This window comes from Lutra lutra, chromosome 18 (assembly GCF_902655055.1).
Source record: "Lutra lutra chromosome 18, mLutLut1.2, whole genome shotgun sequence".
Lineage (NCBI taxonomy): Eukaryota > Metazoa > Chordata > Mammalia > Carnivora > Mustelidae > Lutra > Lutra lutra.
In genome coordinates, this window is record NC_062295.1 from 23,453,463 (window position 1) to 23,475,345 (window position 21,883).

General features: G+C 56.9%; 2 protein-coding genes and 1 long non-coding RNA gene across 5 annotated transcripts; 2 read left to right on the plus strand and 1 right to left on the minus strand.

Moving 5' to 3' along the window:
* Positions 1–396: 396 nt before the first annotated feature.
* On the plus strand, positions 397–5,808 carry PRR14 (proline rich 14). 3 transcript variants are annotated; one of them, XM_047714311.1, is made up of 12 exons: positions 397–751; positions 1,554–1,625; positions 1,749–1,917; positions 2,520–2,641; positions 2,714–2,903; positions 3,135–3,178; positions 3,417–3,481; positions 3,793–4,381; positions 4,745–4,814; positions 4,895–4,986; positions 5,274–5,345; positions 5,436–5,808. In XM_047714311.1, the coding sequence occupies exons 2-12, from the start codon at positions 1,603–1,605 to the stop codon at positions 5,713–5,715; spliced, it is 1,716 nt and encodes a 571-aa protein (XP_047570267.1). In that variant the 5' UTR covers positions 397–751; positions 1,554–1,602; the 3' UTR covers positions 5,716–5,808. The 3 variants fall into 3 exon arrangements, with proteins under 3 accessions (XP_047570267.1, XP_047570265.1, XP_047570266.1); XM_047714309.1 differs by having other exon boundaries at positions 406–751; positions 3,372–3,481; XM_047714310.1 differs by lacking the exon at positions 397–751 and adding an exon at positions 861–1,074 and having other exon boundaries at positions 3,372–3,481.
* Positions 5,809–7,119: 1,311 nt separating this feature from the next.
* FBRS (fibrosin) lies at positions 7,120–19,853 on the plus strand. Its single transcript, XM_047713842.1, has 18 exons — positions 7,120–8,825; positions 9,115–9,294; positions 10,040–10,075; positions 10,196–10,225; positions 11,301–11,349; positions 11,441–11,741; positions 13,136–13,437; positions 13,648–13,853; positions 13,969–14,013; positions 14,231–14,326; positions 14,583–14,651; positions 15,449–15,478; positions 15,860–15,931; positions 16,248–16,368; positions 16,474–16,554; positions 17,507–17,590; positions 17,720–17,927; positions 18,018–19,853. The coding sequence occupies exons 1-18, from the start codon at positions 8,370–8,372 to the stop codon at positions 18,604–18,606; spliced, it is 2,955 nt and encodes a 984-aa protein (XP_047569798.1). The 5' UTR covers positions 7,120–8,369; the 3' UTR covers positions 18,607–19,853.
* Positions 19,854–20,122: 269 nt separating this feature from the next.
* Positions 20,123–21,431, minus strand: LOC125090793 (uncharacterized). Its single transcript, XR_007124482.1, has 3 exons — positions 21,297–21,431; positions 20,588–20,694; positions 20,123–20,246 (listed from the first exon to the last, which is right to left on the minus strand). It is a non-coding gene; the product is annotated as an uncharacterized LOC125090793 (long non-coding RNA).
* Positions 21,432–21,883: the final 452 nt, after the last annotated feature.

The window sequence follows — 21,883 nt, forward strand, 5'->3', positions numbered from 1 at the left end:
GAGCCCGGAACAGAAAGGAAAGCTGCCAGACACCACTGAGCACGCCAAGGTGGTTATCGGTCCCCCTATACCGAGCCCTCGACGCGGGCCACACAAACCCCCACACCTCCGAGAAGAAGGTCAACGGCCGCAGCCTCCTCCCAGTTTTGGCTCAGCCCAGTCTCTCCGGGACGTCGTGCAAACACTGGAGCCAGAGGCTCTGGTTCCTAGTCCCGCCCCAAAATCTTCTCAGCGATTTAGGAACCGGCTTGAGGATTCCCGGAGGGTACCGGAACCGCCCTCAATGAGGCCTCTCTAGGAAACTGGGAATTTCCCATGTCGTTAGTATTCAGTTCACGTTTATTGGCCTAAGTACTAAAGAACCGGAAGGTGCCCTTAAAAAACGTGGCGGCACTCTATTCACTACAGCTACCTCAGTAGCTCAAGAAACTTGGCCTGGTCTTCAACCGCTGACTGCCTGGCCTTCAGAAAATGACACCATCCGGTCCACTTTGGTTCATCGAGGACAGAGCTACCTGCCCTCAACTATAATGGCGGCGGTGCCCAATTTGGCTTCTTGCCCCTAGGGAAGATGGCTGCCAGGTGGCTTCATTTAGTTTCTCGCCACCCCGGAAGACGGGGACCGGCGATTGGGCGGTGCCCGAGGGCTCGGAGAAGAAGGCCCTTGGCGGTTGGGCAGTGCTGGGTAAGGCTGGTTTAAAGGAGCCGGAGGTAGGAGCCGTCGAAGACCCGGGATCCGCGGGAGGCGGCGGTGAGCGGCGCGCGGGGGAGGGCACCGAGCGGCTGGAGAGAGGGCGGGAGGAGGGAGGGAGGGAAGCAAACATTTGAACCATCTGGTCCCGGGCTGGGGAGAGCGCTGGGCGGGGAGCCGGGGGGTGGGGAGAGAGGGGGTCTGTGGGCGGGACCTCCCGGGATTGGCGTGAAGGGGGTATCTGCTTGACAGTAGATCCCCGGGGATCCGGACTGAGTTCGTGATGCTCAAGCTCGGGCCACTCCTATCTGAGTGGAGCTTTGCGGAGCCCAAACTCACAGGGAGAAAGGATCCCCGCGGCGTCTCATTGGAGGAACCGCGCTGTAGGATTCTTTCCTCAGGGATCCAGTCTAGGGGATCTGGTGGGGCAGGGGAAGGGAGAGGACCGTCGGTGTGTGGGAGTATAGCTTCGGAGTTCTTGGCCACTCGGTGGCAGTGGATGAGGATTGCAGAGGGATCCGGCGGAAAGTGAGACTCCCAGGACCGGGATCCCAGCTGATCCCGGGAGATCTCAGGGCGGATTCTGTAGGGACAAAGGCCCCAGAAGCTCGGGCCGTGGGAGAACTGGCGCCGCTGCAAGCCAGGTTCTCCCAGCAAGTGCTAGTCAGGACGCGGGTGGATCCACTGATCTCGGGCGACGGCAGCGGGAAGACACCCGCTCTCGACGGCCAGCCGGGGGCGCCCTTTCACGCCCCAGGGCTTCGGCCTTTAGGCTACCGGGAGCCGCGGGCGGACCATGAAGGGCGGAGCCCCAGGGGAAGGCTGGCCCTCACTCCCCGCTCCCCCGCTCCCCCCACCCCAGGCTGCGACCTGGGATCCCCCAGGGACTCCCCGGAGCCGCCGCTTCCCCAATGGACTTGCCCGGGGACTCCAGGTGAGAGCGCACCCCGCCCGCCTGTCTTGAGCACGGGAAACGGGACCCTGGCGGCCGTACCGGGGAAACCACAGAGCCAACGACAGGCTCAGGCGACCGTCCTCTGCTTCTATCATCTTCCAGTTCACCTGGCCGGTCACGTCTGTGCCGCCAGCCCCTGGCTCGAGCATTATGGGGAGCCAGGAGCCCCAAACGGCCGAGACTGCAGTCTCTAGCGGCCCCTTCACCTCTGGAAAAGGCCTCTCGGAGGGTTCTGGCTGTGGTGCTGGAAGATATTATGGCTGCCCACATGGTGAGCTCCCTGAACTGAGAGGCCCCTTTCTCCCTCAGGACCCCTCTTCAGAACCAGAGTCAGACCAGATCACTAGTGAGGATAATTGAGACGCAAATACCTCATTCTCACACCCATTGCCAGGCAGCCTCCCTAATGCTAGAGATCTCCTTGGCTCTCACTTAATCCAACCTAGATCTGGGCAGGGTCTTTAGTGCCCATTCCCCACAAAAAAACCCTGCTGGGCTGGAACCACATCTCTACAAGTGCTCTTAAGTATAAGAAATCCTTGCTTTCTTCCCAGCCCAACGTCTAGGCAATTCTTGGGAAGCAGGCTGAGGTCTTTGGCTTCATTGCACAGGTTAGAAAAACAGGGCAGTGACTCACCCAAGGTCACTCCTTTCCATTTCTCCAAACAGCCTGTGTGAGATTACTACAGCTCGGGAGATCTACTCTCTGGCCCCGAAACTGATTCAGTTAAATGCACTTCTTTGGGTTTTTAAGCGAATTCTAGCCATAGACTCTGTCACTTCTGTGGCATATGGCCCAGTTAGGCTCAGAAAGGCCCTGTCCAGTCCAACCTCATTTCATTGCCTTGCCCTTGACACTTCCTCCTCAATTAGGTTCCCCTGGTGTCCCAAGAAGAGACCCCCACCACACGGCACCGCAGCAACCGGCAGGATTCTATCCACAGCCAGCCGCCTGCCTCGCCACCCCAAGAGGCTACGTGGTCCTCACAGACCAGGTGAGCATGGTGGGATGGAAGGTAGGCTAGGAGCCTACCTGAGCCCCTCTGATCTTCTTGTTTCCTCTCTAGGCCTCCCGACCCACTGCACTTATGCCGAGAGCCCTTGAGCCGCATCCACCGGCCCTCTTCTACCCTGAGGCGGCGATCAAGGACAACCCCTGGCCCAGAGGAGGGCCCTTCACAAAAGGTGGACTGGGCCCCCCAGCCTACTCTGGTGGTGATGCTAGAGGACATTGCCAGCCCAAGACCCTCAACTGAGGTATGAGAATTTGGGGGTAAGGATGTAAGGGGTTCAGCTGGGATAGGTTTTTCCCAGAGCAAGGAGAACAGCATTCTATATGGAAGACACTGAGGAGAGACCTATATGAAAAAGTCTTTGGTGTGAACCCTGGCAGGCTTCGGGACGCTTGAGAGGGTCAGAATGTGGGGAGCTAGAGAGGCCATAGGGGGCTTCCCTGCCTCCCCCAAAACATCCTTTGTTTACATCTAGGGTTTTGCTGATGAGACTCCCAACTTCCTCATCCCCACGAGAAGGTGAGAGGGCTGGGGCAGGGATTATCGAAATGTCCAAGGCAGCAGTTATCACCCCAGCGGCTAGAGCTAAGGGCATCAGAATTTGCTTGTCCAGTAGCACCTTCAGAAGCCTTAAGGGACTGGGGAGGTGCTGGCTTGGGTGGGACCTGAACCTGGAAGCTCCCTCAGCCTTTACTTTCCCCCTTCACCCCAGAGCCGAGCCCGTGACGATTGTTCACCAGTCAATGCCTCCATCCAGGGACCTGGATCCCCCATTCCAGCCATCTGCCCTGCCTGAGGACCCTCCGGAGACCCCACCACCAGGTAAGGACTCAAAGGGATGAGATTTAGGGCTCTGGAAAATCCTGGCTGAGCTTAAAAGTATCCGGGGCAGAGGTAGGGGGTGAAGGGAAGAGGCTTATCTCCCTCCTTGAGGGGAGTTTGGTGTGTGAAGATGGGGTATAGACTTCAGAGGCCTGACGTTCAACTCCTAAATTTAGGGCTTGGTATTTTAGGCGTGGGCTTATACCTTTGTGAGGAAAGCTTAGTGGTTGGGGGAGGGGCTGAGGCTACCAAAGTAGAGCTTAGGCACATGCAGCTGAGGAATGCCCACCTGAGCCTCTCCTTCTCCTCAGCCCCGGATCCTGTACTGGAGCCCCCATCGATCCCACCACCGTCCAGCCTTTTACGCCCCCGCCTCAGTCCCTGGGGCTTGGCCCCCCTCTTCCGTTCCGTCCGCTCCAAGCTGGAGAGCTTTGCTGACATCTTCCTCACGCCCAACAAAGTCCCACGGCCCCCACCCCCATCACCCCCCATGAAGTTGGAGTTGAAGATTGCCATCTCAGAGGCTGAGCAGTCCAGGGCTGTTGAGGACACTGCGTCTGTCAGCCCCCGGCCCCCTATCCGCCAGTGGCGAGCCCAAGACCACAACCCCCCAGCACCTCTCTCTAAGCCCTCTCTGGGCCGAAGCCACTCCTGCCCTGATCTGGGACCTCCTGGCCCAGATGCCTGCAGCTGGCCCCCTGCTCCCCATCACCCAAGCCGATCACGGCCCCGGCGGCACACCGTGGGTGGTGGAGAGACGGCCCGACCCCCACCACCCCCTCGGCCCTGTCTCCGGAAAGAGGTCTTCCCTCTTGGAGGAGTGGGAGGCTCTCCTACCCTTGTCACAACTTGCTCGTCCACCGCATCTTCCTCCTCCTTCTCTGAACCTGCAGAACCCAGGTAGTGCTCTCGATAAACCCTTCTTTTCTTTTCTTTTTTTTTTTTTTTTTTTTGAAAGATTTATTCATTTGAGAAAGAGAGAGAGCGAGTACGTGCACAAGTTGGTGGGGTGGGCAGAGGGAGAGGGAGAAGCAAACTCTGCCTTGAACAGGGAGCCTGATGTGGAGCTCGATCCCAGGACCCTAGGATCATGACCTGAGTCAGAGTAAGACACTTAACTGACTGAGCCAGCCAGGTGCCCTTCGATAAACCCTTCTTAAAGCCCTGGCACAGTCTGGGCTCAGCCTCCTTCCCTATTATCCAGTGGGCAGGAGATGGAGATATTGCTATAAATTTGTCCATGAGCCTTCACTTTCTCTGCAGGTTGGGCTCAACCAAAGGGAAGGAGCCAAGGGCCTCAGAGGACCAGGTGCTTTCAGACCCGGAGACCAAGGTAGGAGTACAGATCAGGGGAGGAGACAAGTGGGAGCCTGAGGCCATGCTGCACCCTTATCCTCTGCCCTGTTTTCGCAGACCATGGGAAAGGTTTCTCGATTCAGAATACGCAGGACACCAGCCCGTGCTCAGCTAAACCTTACACCAATGGGGCTGCCTCGACCAATCAGGTGAGTGGCTTATTGTACGTGGAGCTGCCTTTGCAAAACAGGTGTAGGCTCAGATCCCCTGAAGTGTGGCTTTGTCTCCTCTGAGAACATAATCCAGCTTGGAGGAGTCCATTTGGTCTGGACATGGTTTGCACCATCTGTAGATGGTAGAACCATCTGTCTGCCTTAGGCAGCATTCCTGGCCCTAGCGTGTCCCAGAAACTGAAACATAGACCAGGCCTTGCTTATCCTTTTTCCAGGGTACAGTGGCCCTGGGTTTTTCAATGGCCTCTGCTCTTTGCTCCCAGGTTGAACAAGAAGGAGTTCAGCTTAGAAGAAATTTATACCAACAAGAATTATCAGTCGCCTACAACCAGGAGGTGAGACACTTTGAAGGCTTGGGGGTGATAGAGGGAAGGCTGGAGCCACGGGCCATGCTGGTAACCAGCACCCCTCCCTGCCTGGTCCAGGACCTTTGAGACCATCTTTGAGGAACCCCGGGAGCGCAATGGGACTTTGATTTTCACCAGCTCAAAGAAGCTTCGGCGGGCTGTAGAATTTCGGGACAGCAGCCTTCCTCGATCCCGGCGGCCTTCTCGTGGGGTGCGGGCTGCAGGTGGCAGGACCCTCACCCCCAGCCTGCCCCCCAGCCCAGATGTGGGACCTCTGCTGCAGCAGCGGCTAGAGGAACTGGATGCCTCACTCCTGGAAGAGGAAGAAGTGGATAGGGAGCAGCCCCATCGGACCTAGGAGCTCCATCTGTTTGTCCATCCGTCCTGAAGAATCTGAGGCAGTTATATATTTTTCTCTATATTTCTAGTAAAGTTTTCGATATGTTTCTGATCCTTTTGTATGTCTCTACCTGTGGCTCATGTTTCTACTTTGGCCCCGGAAGACTGGGAAATGGGGGAGGTGCCAGGGAAGGCAATGAGGGTTGGATACAGGGAGGAAGTGGGGGGAGTATCATGGGAGATACTTCTTTGATTTGAAAATTTTCCTGTGTGGAGGGATACTTTGGAACCAGCTCCGGAAGATACGTGATCCCGGGCTCCGATCAGGGTTCTCTAAATTCACTTACATCAAGGAGGAGTCTGAGGACCCAGAGTGGACGAAGGCCTTGATCAGGATGGCCCTGAATTCCTCCTAACGTGCAGGTGTGAACTTGCTTCTGGATTCAAGAGATAAAAGTAATCACCTGTAATTGAGCACTACAACAACTTGTAGTATGTGCCTGACTTGCACATAGTGCTGTGAGAAGGAATTATCACATTTACACATAGGAAAGCAGGTTGAGGGGCATCTGGCTGGCTCAGTTGGTGGAGCATGCAGCTCTTGATCTCAGGGTGTCATGAGTTCGAGCCCCAAGTTGGGTGTAGAGATTACTTAAAAAAAAAAAAAAAAAGAAAGTTGAGTGTGTAATGTGATGTCCTCATTAAAACGGTAACCCAGGCAACCAGAGGCCAGGAGTGGCATTCTCCATCTTTCAAAACTTAGAGGCACAATAGAGCAGTGACTTAGAGCACAGACTGTGTGTGGAGTTAGGCTTGAATCCAAAACCTGTGTAGGAAAACTAAATGTGTATCAATTCCCCTCCCCCTCTGTAAAATGGGTCTAAGAACAGTACCTCCCTGAAAGACTTCTTAACTGCCAAATGAGTTAACGTGAGCAAAGCAGCGGACACTCGAACGCAAGGTGGTTTTTTTCCTTTCCTTATTAGCACGCGGACACCACAAGCCAACACTCTCCCACTGAAGGGAGCGATAACGCGATGCGGTTTCCTTCCCAGCGCGTCTGGCGCTCGCAAAGCACTCCGCGTGCTCGGGCCACCCCACACCGCGGGGGATCCCGCAGAGCTGCCAGCCGCTCGACAGTGTCACCACGCGCGTGCGCGAAAAGCCAGGCGGCCTGTGGGCTAAGCCAAGCGGCGGAAAGAGAGAGACGACGTATCCGGCAGTGGAGAGGAACCTTCCGCGGCCGCCCGCCGCCAAGCGGCCAACCGCCCCTTAGGACTCGCGCAGTACATCACGACTCCAGTCTCGACGCTGTCTGAAGGCGGACCAATGAACAGAGAGCAGGAAGAGGCGGGGTCATCTGGGGGACCGCCCCAAGCGCCTACTTCTAACCAGTCGAGTCACAAGACCTGATGAAGGGCGGGGCTAATTTGACGTATACCCAATCCAAGATTTGAGGGCGGTTACATATTACCCACTCCCGGAGCTTGACTCCGCCCTTCGCCTTGTCGTACTCTTCTCAACCTATCAACGACTAAGCTTGTGGAGGGGTGAGGGGGAAGGGGGCGGAGAGTGGGAGGAGGCCGAGAGAGGAAGGAGGCGTAGGCTGAGGAGGAAGAGGGAGGAGGGGCAGGGAAGTCCTGGCGGAGAAGAGGCCCAAGACGCCAAAGGAGACAACAGGAGGGTGCGCTGGAGCTCCCCCGCCTCCCAACGGCCGTTCCGGATCCCTTACGGCGCAAGTCAGGCAGAGACGGAGGAAAGGAGGAAGAGACTTTTATGTCGGCAGACAGAGAAGCTCTACCCGTCACCGTTGCCTCACATCCGGGGCTTTGGAGGGCTGGCCCCGCGGCCCCGCCCCCCCCCTAGCCTTTCATGGCGACCGGAGGCGGAGGCTGGAAGAGACAGGCCTGGAGGAGGCCCCTTTAAATCTCCTTAAAGGGGTGGCCGCTGAACTCGGCATACTACATCGGCAACCTTAAAGGGGAAGCCATCGAACAGAAGCTGACAAACTGAGAACTGTGCTGTTGGGCGAGCTGGAGCGAGTGGGGATTCTCTCCTCCTTTTCTCCCCCACGCAAGAAGTTCTTTAAACTCAGCTTAAAGGGGAAGTGGCCGCTTGTGGAGGACCAGAAACTTAACTCCTGAGCCCTTAAAGGGGCGGCCTGCTGTTTGGAGGACCCTGGACTCCTTAAAGGGGTGGCCTCTTTTAGCCGGAGGACTTGAGACACTTTTAAAGGGGAGGTCTGCGTTTCGGGGCGAGCTTTCGGTCCCTTTTAAAGGGGTGGCCCTTCCTCTTCCTCGGGGAGACTTGTCTCGACCCCTGGCAGGGGGCGGCCACCGCACCAGGCCGGCTGGACACCATCGGGTCGTCTTAAAGGGGTCAGGGGCTGGACAACTTGAGGCCTCGCCTTAAAGGGACGGCCACACCGTTTTCGCCGTCTCGGCTCCGCCGGCCCCACAGGGGGGGCCCTCGGGCTTGACGCCCCGGGGGCGGCGCCGGCTCCCCGGGCCTTGGCCTTGGGGCAAGCTCGGAGCCAACAGATCCTGCTTTAAAGGGGAAGCCGTGGCCTTTCCGTCCCTGTGCAGCCGCCAGCGCCGCGCCTGCGACCCCGGGCCTGCGGACAGGCCGCTTCGGGCCCCGCCGCCTCCGGATGCGGCGCTGAGGGCGGTCGCCATGGAGACGGCAGCGGCCGCGGCTCCGGGCCCGGGCTGGGCCGCGGAGGGGGAGCGGCGGCGGCGGCGCTGCTCGCGCCGAGACCGAGACCGGGAGCAGCGGCGCCGCCGAGGTCCCGGCGGCGACGCGCCCCGGGCCCTGTTGGCCGCCCCGCGCGGCTCCTCGTCCTCCTCGTCGCCGCCACCGCCCGCCAGGCCTTGGTCGTCAGCTTCGTCCGGAGAACGGCCAGGAGGCCCGAGACGACGGCGGCCCCGTCCCAGGCCTCGGCCCCCGCGACCCCGAGCTCGGAAGCGGCCTGCCGGCTCGGGCAGCCGCGGGGAGGAAGAGGAGGAGGAGGAGGAGGGGGGCGCAGACGACGGGGAGGCTGAGGAGGAGCCTGAGGAGGAGGAAGAAGAGGAGGAGGACTTGATCGATGGCTTCGCCATCGCCAGCTTCGCCAGCCTTGAGGCCTTGCAGGTGGGGCCTGTTGGAGCTGGGGACCTTTGGGGGCTTCAGAGGGGCAGAGAGAAGGGTATGGTGCCTGGAGTGGGTGGAGTTGAGGGGGGAATGCTGGCACCCCAAACCAGAGCAACCGGCTCCTCTGGCCAGGCCTCTGCCCCACCCTGGGGTGGGAGGAGGTAGAGTTAGTCTCCAGGGACCAACCTCGTTACCCGGCCTGAGAGCCACTTTGGTAGCCTGGTCACCCCTAGAGAGATCGGGAGCTTTCCTTTCTCCATCTACTTTAGTCCCACCTCCTCCTCCACAGAAGGATGCATCTCTTCAGCCCCCAGAGCGACTGGAACATCGGCTGAAGCATTCTGGGAAGCGGAAGAGGGGGGGTTCCAGTGGGGCCACTGGGGAGCCAGGGGACAGCTCTGATCGGGAGCCTGGCCGGCCCTCTGGGGATCGGGCCCGAAAATGGCCCAATAAGCGGAGAAGGAAAGAGGTGAGCTTGTCATGGATCCTTGTCCTTTAAAACTCTGGACAGAATGCCCTTCACATTAATGTTTTCCATTAGCAGTGTTGCTTCTCATCATAAACAGTGATTTTATTCTCTAATGGCAGAGGAGATGGCAGAACAAATTTGAGCCCTCACTCCTCAATCCAGGTCTGACAGAGACATGTCCACACTCAGGCTTTTCTGCTTTTGGCTTGCCCTGTCTATTTGAAATAAGTTGGTTTTTCAGAGATGTATCAAAAAGACTTCGTGGAATCCTAAATGAATTAGGAACAGTCTCAGATCTCTCCAGGCAATAGCAGTCTAGCAAGAAAGAAACAATCTGAGCAAATACCTTGATCAAAACCTGAGAAGCTACAGGAGGCAGAGATCTGGGAGAGATGCTGCAGAAACCCACATGAGGAAGCCACTCATTCTGCCTGGGGGATGGGAGGAGGGTTGTGGTTAGGGAAAGCCCCCTAGGATGTCTTAGTCAGGCCTTGAAGGATAGTCATAAGTTTGCTAAGAGAAGAAACAGGCAAAGTTGTTTTGAGCAAAAGCACAGAGACGTGAGAATGTATTCAGAAAATGGCGAGAGCATTGGGAACAGGGGTGGGCCATAGTAGGAGAAGCAGCTAGAGAGAGAACGAGAGTGTGTTGTGAAGGGCCTTGAATTCCTTGCTGGGGAGTTTAGACTTTATCCAAAGGCCTCGCCAGTCAGCCTTCCTTACCTCTGGACTCTGGTCTTTCTCAGGCCTCCTCCCGTCATTCTCTGGAAGCTGGATACATAGTAAGTGCTTTCCACCTGTACCGGCCCCTCCCCTCTCAATTCCTCTCTGAAAGTCCCCTCTGTCCCTTGGGCCCCACTCTTCTTCCCTCTTGTGACACCTCTGTCTTTCCTTTTCCCCAGTGTGATGCAGAAAGCGATCTGGACGAGAGGGTGAGTAGGGCTAGAACTTGTCCGGTGGGCAGTGTTGTAATTTGTAAAGTGAAGTGCAGCTCAGAGGTCTGCCACGTACAGCGAGAGAGAGCCTCCCCCTTGAGTGGGGAACATAAGTTAGATCGAGCCATGACTGGATGGGGGAAGGAGGGGTACGGGCAGATTGAATGGGTAAACGACTTTTTTTCTTTGGTAACTAGAGCCAGTTTCTAAAGAATAGAAAGCCCATGCCTTGGTGTACCATCTTTTCCTAAAACTTTGGAATACCAGTGGTTCTCCACAGAAATTCAGGGTGGCTGTCGAGCTGAGCTGGTCATTCCTGCTCGCTGTTGGTCTGCTCTCACAGAATCCGAGCAGAGACCACGGTTATGGCAGCGAGGACACCAAACCCCTGTGATTAGTGTAGGAACATATCTTACAAAGTTCTGTTTCTATTTATTTTGGATTTGCTTGTTTTGAAATGATGTGTTTTAGTTGCTCTCGCTCTATCCTTGTAACTAACTAAAAAGTGTATTCCCTGATGGGTGTCTTTTTTTCGTTTAAAAAATTGGCTGGACAGGGACTGTGGTGAACCAGAGTTCTTGTCTGTCTAAAGGAGGTGACCACTGTCTAGTCCTAGCTAATTGTTGCCATGCGAGAATAGGAACCAATTCTTAAGAGAACCTGCAAGTCTGAGTTTGTATGAGGAATTCCTGAATTTGTAAATATCAGCAATTAGTTTCAAAGGTTTTTGCTGACACTTGTGGGCCAAACAGATCTGTAAGTCAGGTGGGCACATGGGCCAGCAGTTAGTGACAACTGACATTTTTGGCTTTGATGTGCCTACTTCTCTGACACATGAGTGCTGCCTCAATTCAGTCCTCCGGGCCTATCAAATTCTGAGGCTTAGCTATCCCACCCCTTTCTTCAAGCATAGGCTCCCCGGAACCCACAGTCTTTGCTGGATTTCACCTAAGCAGATAGAATAGACTTGGCAGCACTGCCACTTCCTAGCAGGCCCTGGGGGCTGTTAGCTTTCCTGGGTGAGGGCCTTGCCTGACCAAAACCTGACCTTGTCCCTGCCCTTCTTCCCCAGGTCTCCGATGATGACCTCGACCCATCCTTTACTGTCTCAACCAGCAAAGGTTGGTCTCAAGGGCTGGGGCTGGACACAAGGGAGGGAATTCGGGGGAATATGGGCCACAACTGAATACACCTGCTGTCCTGTCCTCGCAGCCTCGGGCCCCCACGGCGCCTTCAATGGGAACTGTGAAGCAAAACTCTCCGTAGTCCCTAAAGTGTCGGGCCTGGAGCGGAGCCAGGAACAGCCCCCAGGGCCCGACCCGCTGCTAGTGCCTTTCCCCCCGAAGGAACCACCGCCTCCACCGGCCCCTCGGCCTCCTGTCTCACCCCCTGCACCCTTGCCGGCCGCCCCCAGTCTGCCACCCCCACCCCAGCCCCAGCTGCAGCTTCGGGTCTCGCCCTTCGGCCTCCGCACTTCTCCCTATGGCAGCAGCCTGGACCTCAGCACTGGCAGGTGAGTGGTCCAGGGGTTTGGTCTGGTCTGGGAGGACCTGGTCTCTTCGGCGCCAACCCCTGCATTCTGTGGCTGGGACATGGGATGGTACCTATGGGATGTGGCTTGAAAAAAGGATTCTGAGGCTGAAAAGCTTGAGAGACACTGGGTGAAGCAAATGTAAAGTGATTACTCGCTTACAGGGCTTCCTAGGACCGTTTCACCGGACATTCCTGTGCAGGGAAGTGCTCTCTGTGCCGTTTCCCAACTTTATGCGCTGCTGAGGCCTTCTTGTAAGGCACATCTGCTAGGAATAGTGTTCTTCAGAACACACTTTGGGAAATGCTGACATGATTAATTCAGGGTGCTGGCTTTGGTGTCAGTCAGACCTGGTTCAAATTCTTGCTCTGCCGCTTGTCATGGCTGTGTGATTTTTGAAAAGTCACTTCATCTCTCTGAGCCTCAATTTTCTGTTTCGGTCAAAAAGAACTGGTAATGGTCCTTTTGTCCTGGTAAAGCTGTTGTGAGGATCAACGATGAGGTCGTGCAGTGTTTCCCAAAGTGTGCCCGTGCATCGCTAGCCGCATGCGGTATAACTTCAGCTGTTCCGGGGAAAACTTTTATTTTAGCTGTTAACGGGCTTTAGAAAAACACGATCAGTACCTCAACCATTTGATGTCACATGTATTGCCTGGGCGAGGCTAAGTTCAAAAGTAAGGAACTGAGTTAAGTGAAAAAAAGTAAACGGTGCAGGCGGGTACGTGGCTGCGGCAGCCGTTGGGAAGGTGGTGTGACATGGCAGAGATGTGGATTAGCATGTAAAGCAGGTGCCAGCACTTGGCCTCCAGTGAGTGCTCGCTGAAGGGTAAGAGTCACTGATACCGTTCCTGTTATCGGTGCTGTCTCTATTATTGTCCTCGTTACCGTTCTCTTTTCTTGTTCTTGAGAAAACTAAGGCTCAGAGAGGGGCAGTGACTTGCTCAAGGTCACCCAGGGTGTTCATGGCAAGATGGGCCTAGAATTCAGGTCGCCTGACTCCTAGGCCAGGCCAGCGAGATGCTGCTTCCACTGTCTTAGGGTGGGAACCCAGGTGGCCTGTCGTAAGGAAGTGTCACAGCGAATGACGGGTTTCGTGCCGCGGTTGAGTCAGGAAAGGGCAAGTCACGTGGCCGGAGACGTCCGAGGCAGCTGTGTGGAAGAGACCTAGAGAGGGAGAGAGAGGGGGTTGCCGGGTGTGGGGGTTACCTCAGTCTGAGGATGGGCTCCCTGGGTGGGGGTGGGGGGTCCTGGGGGCCGGGTTCTACCACCTTCCATGTTGGAGAACCAGGGTCAAGGTATCGCCCAGGCTTCTGACCCCCTCCCGTCAGAGCTGGCACCTCCCAACCCCTCACTCATCTCCCCACTTCTCTCCCCAGCTCTTCACGGCCGCCCCCCAAGGCCCCGGCCCCTCCCGTGGCTCAGCCTCCCCCCTCATCATCCTCTTCGTCCTCTTCCTCCTCATCTGCCTCCTCCTCGTCCGCGCAGCTCACCCACCGGCCCCCGACGCCCTCACTGCCCCTGCCTTTGTCCACCCACAGCTTTCCCCCCCCTGGGCTGCGGCCCCCCCCACCACCCCATCACCCCTCCTTGTTCTCCCCTGGCCCCACCCTGCCCCCACCCCCACCCCTGCTGCAGGTGCCAGGGCACCCTGGGGCCTCAGCCGCTAACGCCCTTTCTGGTGAGTTTGGGGTCCTGGCCGGGGTGGGGGGTGGGGGACCATGGCCCCGGGCTTGGGCCCAGCCGGCTTTGGGGCACCTGGACCTCAGCAGACATCAGGGCTTGAGGAGGGAGTGGCTCAAGGCCAGGAGGGAAGGCCAGTCACCCGGGCCCGAGGAGGCTGTCCTGGTGGCAACAGACATTAAAGCCTTCTCCCCCTCCCCTCCCACAGAGCAGGACCTGATCGGCCAGGACCTGAACTCTCGCTACCTGAATGCCCAGGGTGGCCCCGAGGTGGTGGGGGCAGGGGGCTCGGCCCGGCCCCTGGCCTTCCAGTTCCACCAGCACAACCACCAGCACCAGCACACCCACCAGCACACCCACCAGCACTTCACCCCTTATCCCCCGGGCCTGCTGCCACCCCACGGCCCCCACATGGTGAGCTCCTCATTGGGCCGCTGATGAGGCCCAGAGACTTGGAGGGAGGGTGTGGCTTCCAGGGGAAGGTCCTGGGTCCCTGGCTGGCAGCTTACTCTTCCCTTCTCTTCCCTAGTTTGAGAAATACCCAGGAAAGATGGAAGGCCTTTTCCGGCATAATGTGAGTGTGTGTGTGTGTGGTGTGGTGTGTGGGCACAGAGGCATCCGTGTGTGTGGCCCTGACTGTCGGGGTCCAGTCTTCAGCTTCAAAAGCGAGAGCCTTGAGCTTGGGAGAGCTCCCTGGGAGGTTTTAGGGTGGAGGCCTGAGGACTGATGGGCAGACCAGACGTGGGCCGTACCTCCAACCCCAGCTTGGACCAGTCCCCTTCTCTCCGCAGCCGTACACGGCCTTCCCTCCCGCAGTGCCCGGCCTACCTCCGGGCCTCCCGCCGGCTGTCTCCTTTGGCTCCCTGCAGGGGGCCTTCCAGCCCAAGGTGAGCTCCCAATCCAAACGCCACCACCTCCCACCCCTACAAACCCAGACACCACTGTGCCCCCTGCCCCCGACCCCGGGGTCCACATACCTTCTTCCATTCCCCAGAGCCATGCCCTTTCTCCTGCCCTCCCATCATGGACCCAGCTTTCTTCAGAGCTATGCTCCCTGCCTGTCCCAGCCCCCATCTTGGTTCTGGACCCCTTTTATGCCTGGTGCCAGCTCTCCTGACTGATCCCTCCACTCCCCTTTCCCAGAGCACGAACCCCGAGCTGCCACCACGACTGGGGCCAGTGCCGAGCGGGCTTCCCCAAAAGGGGACACAGGTGAGGGGGGTGCCAAGGCAGGTCCTTGAGGAACTAGAGTATCTGTTGAGGGAGAGCAGGGTTGATTGAGAGTGAACCCCTGATTCCTCCCTTTACTGTACGATCGGGATTATCTCTGAGAATCTGACAAGAGGAAATTTCTGTAAATGACAAAGTTTCCTAGGCATGAGGAATAGGAATTTCATGAAGTTGCCCCAGAAATAAGATCACTAGGACAGTGGTTTTTGTAGGAGTTTTCAAATTTTTTAAATTACAAAATCCTTTTTTTTTTTAAATGACATCATACCAGGAAGTCCTGTCTATAAAACAAGGAAAAGATAAGCTGCCCCTTTGTGAAGTGGCACAGGGAGCAGCCTTCAAGCCCATGGCTCTGGGAACATCGGGAAAAGCACAGGATATGTTTCCGAGGGGGGAGACTAGACCAGATCTCTTACGGTGTTTTCTAGCAGCAGTAAGGGTTTTTTTCTAAGGAAATCTTACACGGAGTCTCATGACATAAAGCTGTTAATAGAATGACTTGTCCGGTTGAGAAACTTGTCTTGCCTGCCCACTAACCCAGTCAGTCCCCAGTCTTCCAAGCAGAGCACGTCCTTGGGGCCCGGTTCAGGAACTTAGTGCTGGAAGGGAGATGCCCAGTGCGGGAGATGGGGAAAGGAGTCTTCATAGGAGCGGGAAAGGCATGAGGGAGCCACACAAGGTCTCCAGTGTTTGGGTGGGGATTAGGGACTGTGGAGATGAGGTGCCCAGGACAGTAAACAGGTCTGAATCGCCACCAACCTCTGCTTTGCCATCCCCAGATCCCCGACCATTTCCGGCCACCTTTGAGGGTGAGTTTGGTGAGGACCTCAGGCTGCATGAGGCTGGGGGCTGGTGTCAGGGCATTTGGCTGAGGGCGGGTCTTGCTTGGGAATAAGTGAGAAGCCCAAGACGTGGAGGCAGCCAGATTTGGAACAGCAGAAAGGGCGAAAGGCTTATATGCCACAGACCTGGGTTCCGATGTAACCGGCTGTGGGACCTTGGGCAAGACAGTTTATCTCTCTGAGCCTCAGTTTCCTAGGCCATGAAGCGAACCTAGTCATCCCTCAGTTGTAGGGGTGACGAGTGGGGATGTTGTGTGGAAAGGCTGGGCCAAGGACCAGGCCTGGAGTGGGTGATGAGTGAACATTCTTTCCTTCCCTTTCCCTCTGGTTATCCTTCTGGGGCGGCAGAAACCAGGGAAGTGGTGTGCCATGCACGTGCGCGTGGCTTACATGATCCTGAGACACCAGGAAAAGATGAAGGTACTGGGGCTGGAGGGCTGGGGCAAGTGGGCTGGCCTGAGCCCTGGGCATCTGCTTTTGGCAGAGCTTGGCCGCATCTTGGCCAGAAACATCCCCTCCTGTCCCCGGTCGCTGCCTCAGCATTTTCACAGTCAGCACTAGCTTCTCTGGCTGAGGAGAGGGGGGTGGCCCGAGAGGGCTCTGAGAGAGGTGGAAGTTAGGCACCCAAGCCCCATCTTGGCGCCCGCCAGCCCTTGGGGGGGCCTTAGGAGTGGAAGAGCAAGAGCAACATCTTACCCGGCTCCTCACTCACCACCCCTCTCCCTGTCCCACGCAGGGCGACTCCCACAAGCTTGACTTTCGGAACGACCTCCTGCCCTGCCTTCCGGGGCCCTATGGGGCCCTGCCCCCTGGGCAGGAGCTCTCCCACCCGGCCGCCTCCCTCTTCACTGCGACTGGTGAGTCTGGCCAGCCCTCTCAGGGCCGGAGGTTCCCTTTCTATAGCCCGAGGCCCACCTTGCGCCCACTCAGCCTCACCAGAATCTCCCACCTCTCTGCCCCAGGTGCCGTCCACGCTGCAGCCAACCCTTTCACGGCAGCTCCCGGGGCCCACGGACCCTTTCTGAGCCCCAGCACCCACATTGGTAAGAGCTAAGGGCATGTTGGGCAACCCCAGCCCAGTCCCTAACTTTGAGGAGTTCTCAAGCTGGGGATGGAAGTTAGACCTGAGAGGCAGCTGGAATGGGGATAGGCCTGGTGCCACTTGGTTTGTGACCTTGGACGAGTTACTCTAACCCCTCTGAGCCTTGACCTCCTCATCTCTATGCAGTGGGCTAGGGCAGGGCAGAGTGACTGCCAGGCTCTGCCAGCTCAGATGCGGTCTCTGAAATAGCCAGTGGTAGAGGTAGTGTGCCACCTGGGAGAGGAGGCTGGAGGAGGGCAGCGGTACTGTCTCCGGCTCTAGCAGTTTCGGCGGGCTTTGTGGGAAGATTTCAGCTGGGTCTGCGTAGAGAGGGCATTGAGCTTGATGGCACAGGGGAACGTGTTCGTGGAAGAGAAAGGTGTGAGGTGTTCCCATAGTGGAATAGGTTAGTTGTTCTGACTGGCTATGTGCATGAGATTAGGGTCGGGTCGGGAAGGGCCCTGCATGTCAGGTGGGAGGAAGCTGGCAGAGATCTCCAGGCAAACGGTTTGCTGTAGAGCTGGTCTGGGTGGCCGGTATGGGGGATTATGGGGTTAGAGCCTGATCTCTGGAGTCAGAGAGGCCCTGGGGTGGGGGGGGGGGTACCACTTATTGGCTAGATGACTGACCGTTGGCAAGTCACTTCACCTCTCTGAGCCTGTTTCGTCATCTTGAAGTGGGAGTGGTCCTGTCTGCCTCTCGTGGGGCTTGTCGTTTGTGAGGTTAAACACCACGATGCATGTCAAAGCTCAGCATTTTGCGAGGCCCAAGGAACAGCACCCTGTTGTTAAAACCGAGTCGGAATGGCTGAGGGCTCCAGGGCCTGCTTGCTGAGCTGCGCCTTCCCTGCCAGTCTTGGCGCCTGTGCAGCGCTGGCTGCCCAATGCCCTGACCATTGCCCTTTCCTCCTGCAGATCCCTTTGGGCGTCCCACAAGCTTCGCCTCCTTGGCTGCCCTCTCCAACGGGGCCTTTGGAGGCCTGGGCAGCCCTACATTCAGTGAGTGCTGGGCGGGGTGGGTGGGTGGCTGTGGCAATGAGCTGGTGGCCGGGGTGGGGGGGGTCCCCTAGTGGGGCCTTCTCCTCCTCCTCGTGGCTCCTATCACCCTCTGCTTCACCCTCTGTCTAGACTCCGGCGCCGTCTTTGCCCAGAAAGAAAGCCCAGGGGCCCCACCAGCCTTCGCCTCCCCGCCAGACCCATGGGGCCGCCTGCACCGCAGTCCTCTGGCCTTTCCTGCCTGGGTCCGGCCCCCTGAGGCCGCCCGGACACCAGGCTCAGACAAGGAGCGGCCTGTGGAGCGGAGGGAGCCCTCTCTCACCAAGGAGGAGAAAGACAGGTGTGCCTCCCCACCACCCGCACTGCCCGCCCTCGGTGCCACCGGCGGCCTGCTGTTTGGACCGCTGCAGGCCCTGCTTTCTCTCCCCAGGGACCTCCCCTTCTCGCGGCCCCAGCTCCGAGTTTCTCCTGCCACTCCCAAGGCCCGGGCCGGCGAGGAAGGGGCCAGGCCAGCCAAGGAATCCGTGCGGGTGAAGGAGGAGCGGAAGGAGGAGGCCGCTGCCGCCGCTGCTGCCGCTGCTGCCGCTGCTGCCGCTGCTGCCGCTGCTGCTGCTGCCGCCACCACCGGGCCTCAGGGCCTTCACCTGCTGTTTGAGAGGCCCCGGCCACCCCCCTTTCTGGGCCCTAGCCCCCCAGAGCGCTGCGCTGGCTTCCTGGAGCCGACCTGGTTGGCAGGGCCCCCTCGCCTGGCCAGGCCACCCCGCTTCTATGAGGCTGGTGAGGAGCTGACTGGCCCTGGGGCTGTGGCCGCCGCCCGCCTGTACGGTCTGGAGCCCACCCATCCCCTGCTCTACAGCCGCCTGGCACCACCACCACCACCCGCCGCAGCCCCGGGGACCCCTCACCTTCTCAGCAAGACCCCCCCGGGAGCCCTTTTGGGGGCACCGCCTCCGCTCGTGCCCGCGCCCCGGCCCAGTTCCCCACCTAGGGCCCCTGGCCCAGCCCGGGCTGACAGGTGAGGGGAGGGGAGGGGCGGGGGCACAGCTCCATCCCCCTTTCTAATGACAAGGTCCTAGAGCTGAGGTTTGAAGGCAGGGCTGGAGGGCAAAGGTCATGACCTCACCAGCCACCTCTGAGGTCACCGAACCTGGGAGCCGAAGCCCCAGCCCCCACAAGATCAAGCATCAGATGGACCTTGGGGTCACTGGGAGGGCAGAGGTCACAAGCCTCTAGAGAAAGGGGTGTGTATGAGTGTGTGAGTGTGTGTGTATGTGTCTGTGTGTGTGTATATGAGAGGTGAGAGTGGGGGTCATGTCAGAGGTCATAGCTCATGACCTCCTGAGGTATACCATCGCTCCCCCTGAGGGCCCCTAGGCCCTTGGCCTGCCTCCCCAAGGGCTCAGTAAGCCAGAGGCCAAAGTGCCCCCCCCTCCTCTTCACCTGCCATCCAAGTCCTCATGCCCTCTCAGGGCTGGGGGAGGAGGGGCTGACGGAAGGGGGGTTCCATGTACATATTTATCTCCCCTTCCACATAGCCCCCCAGACCTTTTGTACATTTTTACAGGGGTGCCCCTCCCAATAATCCCCCTTCCTGGTTAATTAAATCCTCAGACTGGTGCTGTGTTCCTAGCCTCTGGCCTCTCTGTGGGGGGAGGGGGGATTGTAGAGGGAAGAGCTGGGAGGGGAAAGGCAGGAACCCAGGGCTTATCCCTGGGAACATGGAGTCAGCAGGAGACAGAGCAGCAGGGGAAGGGACCTGGGTACCTAGGCTGGAAAGAAGGGCAAATGCTTCCTGCTTGGCTGACAGCCCAGGTCTCCCCCCCCCCCCCGCCCCCAACTTGTTCCTGTTAACCTCTGTGTGCCACCCCAAAAGGCTCAATCTCTAAGCTTCAGACTCCACCTCTTAGTGGCTCAATCCCCCAACTCCATTTCCAAGTGCCCCCAGGACTCCTGGGCCCTGCCCTCCAGAACCCTGTTCCCCAGAACCCTACTCTAGGCTGGGGGCGGGGGTGGGCAGAGAAGGTCACCACGTACCACACACCAAAGAAGGGGGTCGGCCCGGGGGTGGGCCACACAGGCAGCTTCTGCAGCAGCCTCTCGGAGGCAGTCCCAGCCTTCCCAAAGCAGCAGGCGCCCCCAGGCTGGGGCCCAACCTAGAAGGCAGGGGTCCGTTTAACAAAAACATAACGTTGACTTTTTTCCCCGGTGGGGCTTATTCTGTAACATGACTTGCGGATATTTATATAAAAATGAGTGTTACAATGAGGCCCCTTGGCTGCTCTTTGAGTGTGTGTGGGTCATCTGGTGGGGGCGGGGAGCGGAGGGGGAGGATTGGGTCAGGGAGGGATGAGGGAGGACAACACTATCCATGTCCTAGTGAAGGTTCCCCTTCCCTCCCACCTGGGAGAGCTGTCCTTTTGCTTGTGGATTGATGGATTGGAGCACTGGGCATTGAAGCTTTTCACGTTTTCTGCAACCCAGGAGTACCTATTCTACAAGATTCAAACAAGACAGAAGGATAGCAAAACTGAATTTCCCATTTACCTACCAATCCATGCTCAGCCCCATTCCTTTCCTGAGGTAACCCTTCAGTCATTTGGTCTATGCTCTTCAGGCCTGTTTCTTTGTGTTTATCTGCACTTAATGTATATGTGTTGTTCTGTTAGAAAAGATACACAATTTTTTTTTAAGAAATTATTGGTTTTCCTTTTATAAATGGTCACTATAAAATGCTATAAAATGAACATAAATAGGGGCGCCTGGGTCGCTCAGTGGGTTAAAGCCTCTGCCTTCAGCTCAGGTCATCATCCCGGGATCCTGGGATCGAGCCCCACATCGGGCTCTCTGCTCAGCGGGGAGCCTGCTTCCTCCTCTCTCTCTGCCTGCCTCTCTGCCTACTTGTGATCTCTGCCTGTCAAATAAATAAATTAAAAATTAAAATGAACATAAATATATTCTATAAAGGGAAAATGCCTTATAATCTTACCCCTCAGAGCTGACCACTACTAATTGTCAGGAGTATCTTCCTCCAGTTATTTTTCTAGCTGTATGCTTCAAATACTGTGCAAAAAAATGAGATCCCGTGAGATGTCCAATTTCACAGCTACCTTTTGACACAATATTATTTTTTGACATGATCATTAAAAACCCAAGTGACTAAACAAAGTGACTAAACCGAGCTAGAGAGGCTGGCTCCTACCCGAGCCATCCAGAATTGTCTTGTTTCGCTGTACCCATCACCTTAGGAAAGATGGCAGCCAACGTTCTCTGCTACCACTGCACATGCTCAAGGCCTCTAGGGACAGCTCAAGCCTGGACTGTTGCAAGAGAAATCAGAAACGGTTGACCAGAAGGACACGGCAGTCCTTCCATTCAGCTTCTTTCGAGAAATCTAAAAATCCTTTTACCCTACACCTGCTTTCTCCTATGGCTGCCACTTGAGATGGGACACGATCTCTCCAGATTGCCACTGTCTCCATTCTTGTTTAGGTAGGAGCCTTGTAACTATTGAGGTACTTCCCTGTTTCCCATACACATTTGGGTGTGGAACTCTCAGAGTACTTCCTAGATACGTATAATCCAACCTCTCCTAGATCCCCCCAAAAGTAACTTAGATACCCAGTCATCTCCTAGATCTGATGCTGTGCCCCCAAGCCCGACCCATTTCCATCTCTGTTAGCAGCGCCCAAGTCAGAAAGCGCCATATTACCTCGCTTGATTCATAGTCTGTACTGCCTTTTATTCTTTCTGCCACTGTTCTCTTCATCATCCCAGCCACCAAACTCATGGCTGGGGATACAGAGGTAAACAAAACCAAAAATCCCAGCTCTCCTGGAGCTTACCCACAGGTCCTGGGAGGAGCAACAGAACAGGCTTCCAGAAGAAAAGGAGGGTGAAGGGCAGGAATCCCCAGGGCTGCCTTCGTGGGGCCTCTCCTCAGAACCACTACGCTCCATTGACCTGATTCTGCGTGATCTGATCTGAACTCAGGAGCTCCTCGGGCAGAGGTAAAAGAGGACTCCAGGAAGACTGACTGCCAGAGAAAAGCAAAACAGAACCAAAATCATTTCAGCATCACAAGGCTGCTATTTGGAAATGCATTTTTGTTTGTTTTGAATGAACTCAGAAGTGTAGCTATGTAATCTTGAGCAATGTGCTTATTTCTGGGCCATGGCTGATGTAGAATGGAGGGGAGTTTTTTAATTTGAATATCTAATTGGCTCTATTAAATGATTCATAGATTGGGCAGAACCCCATCTAGCAAATGGAGGGTTTTTAAACAACTTCATTGAGATA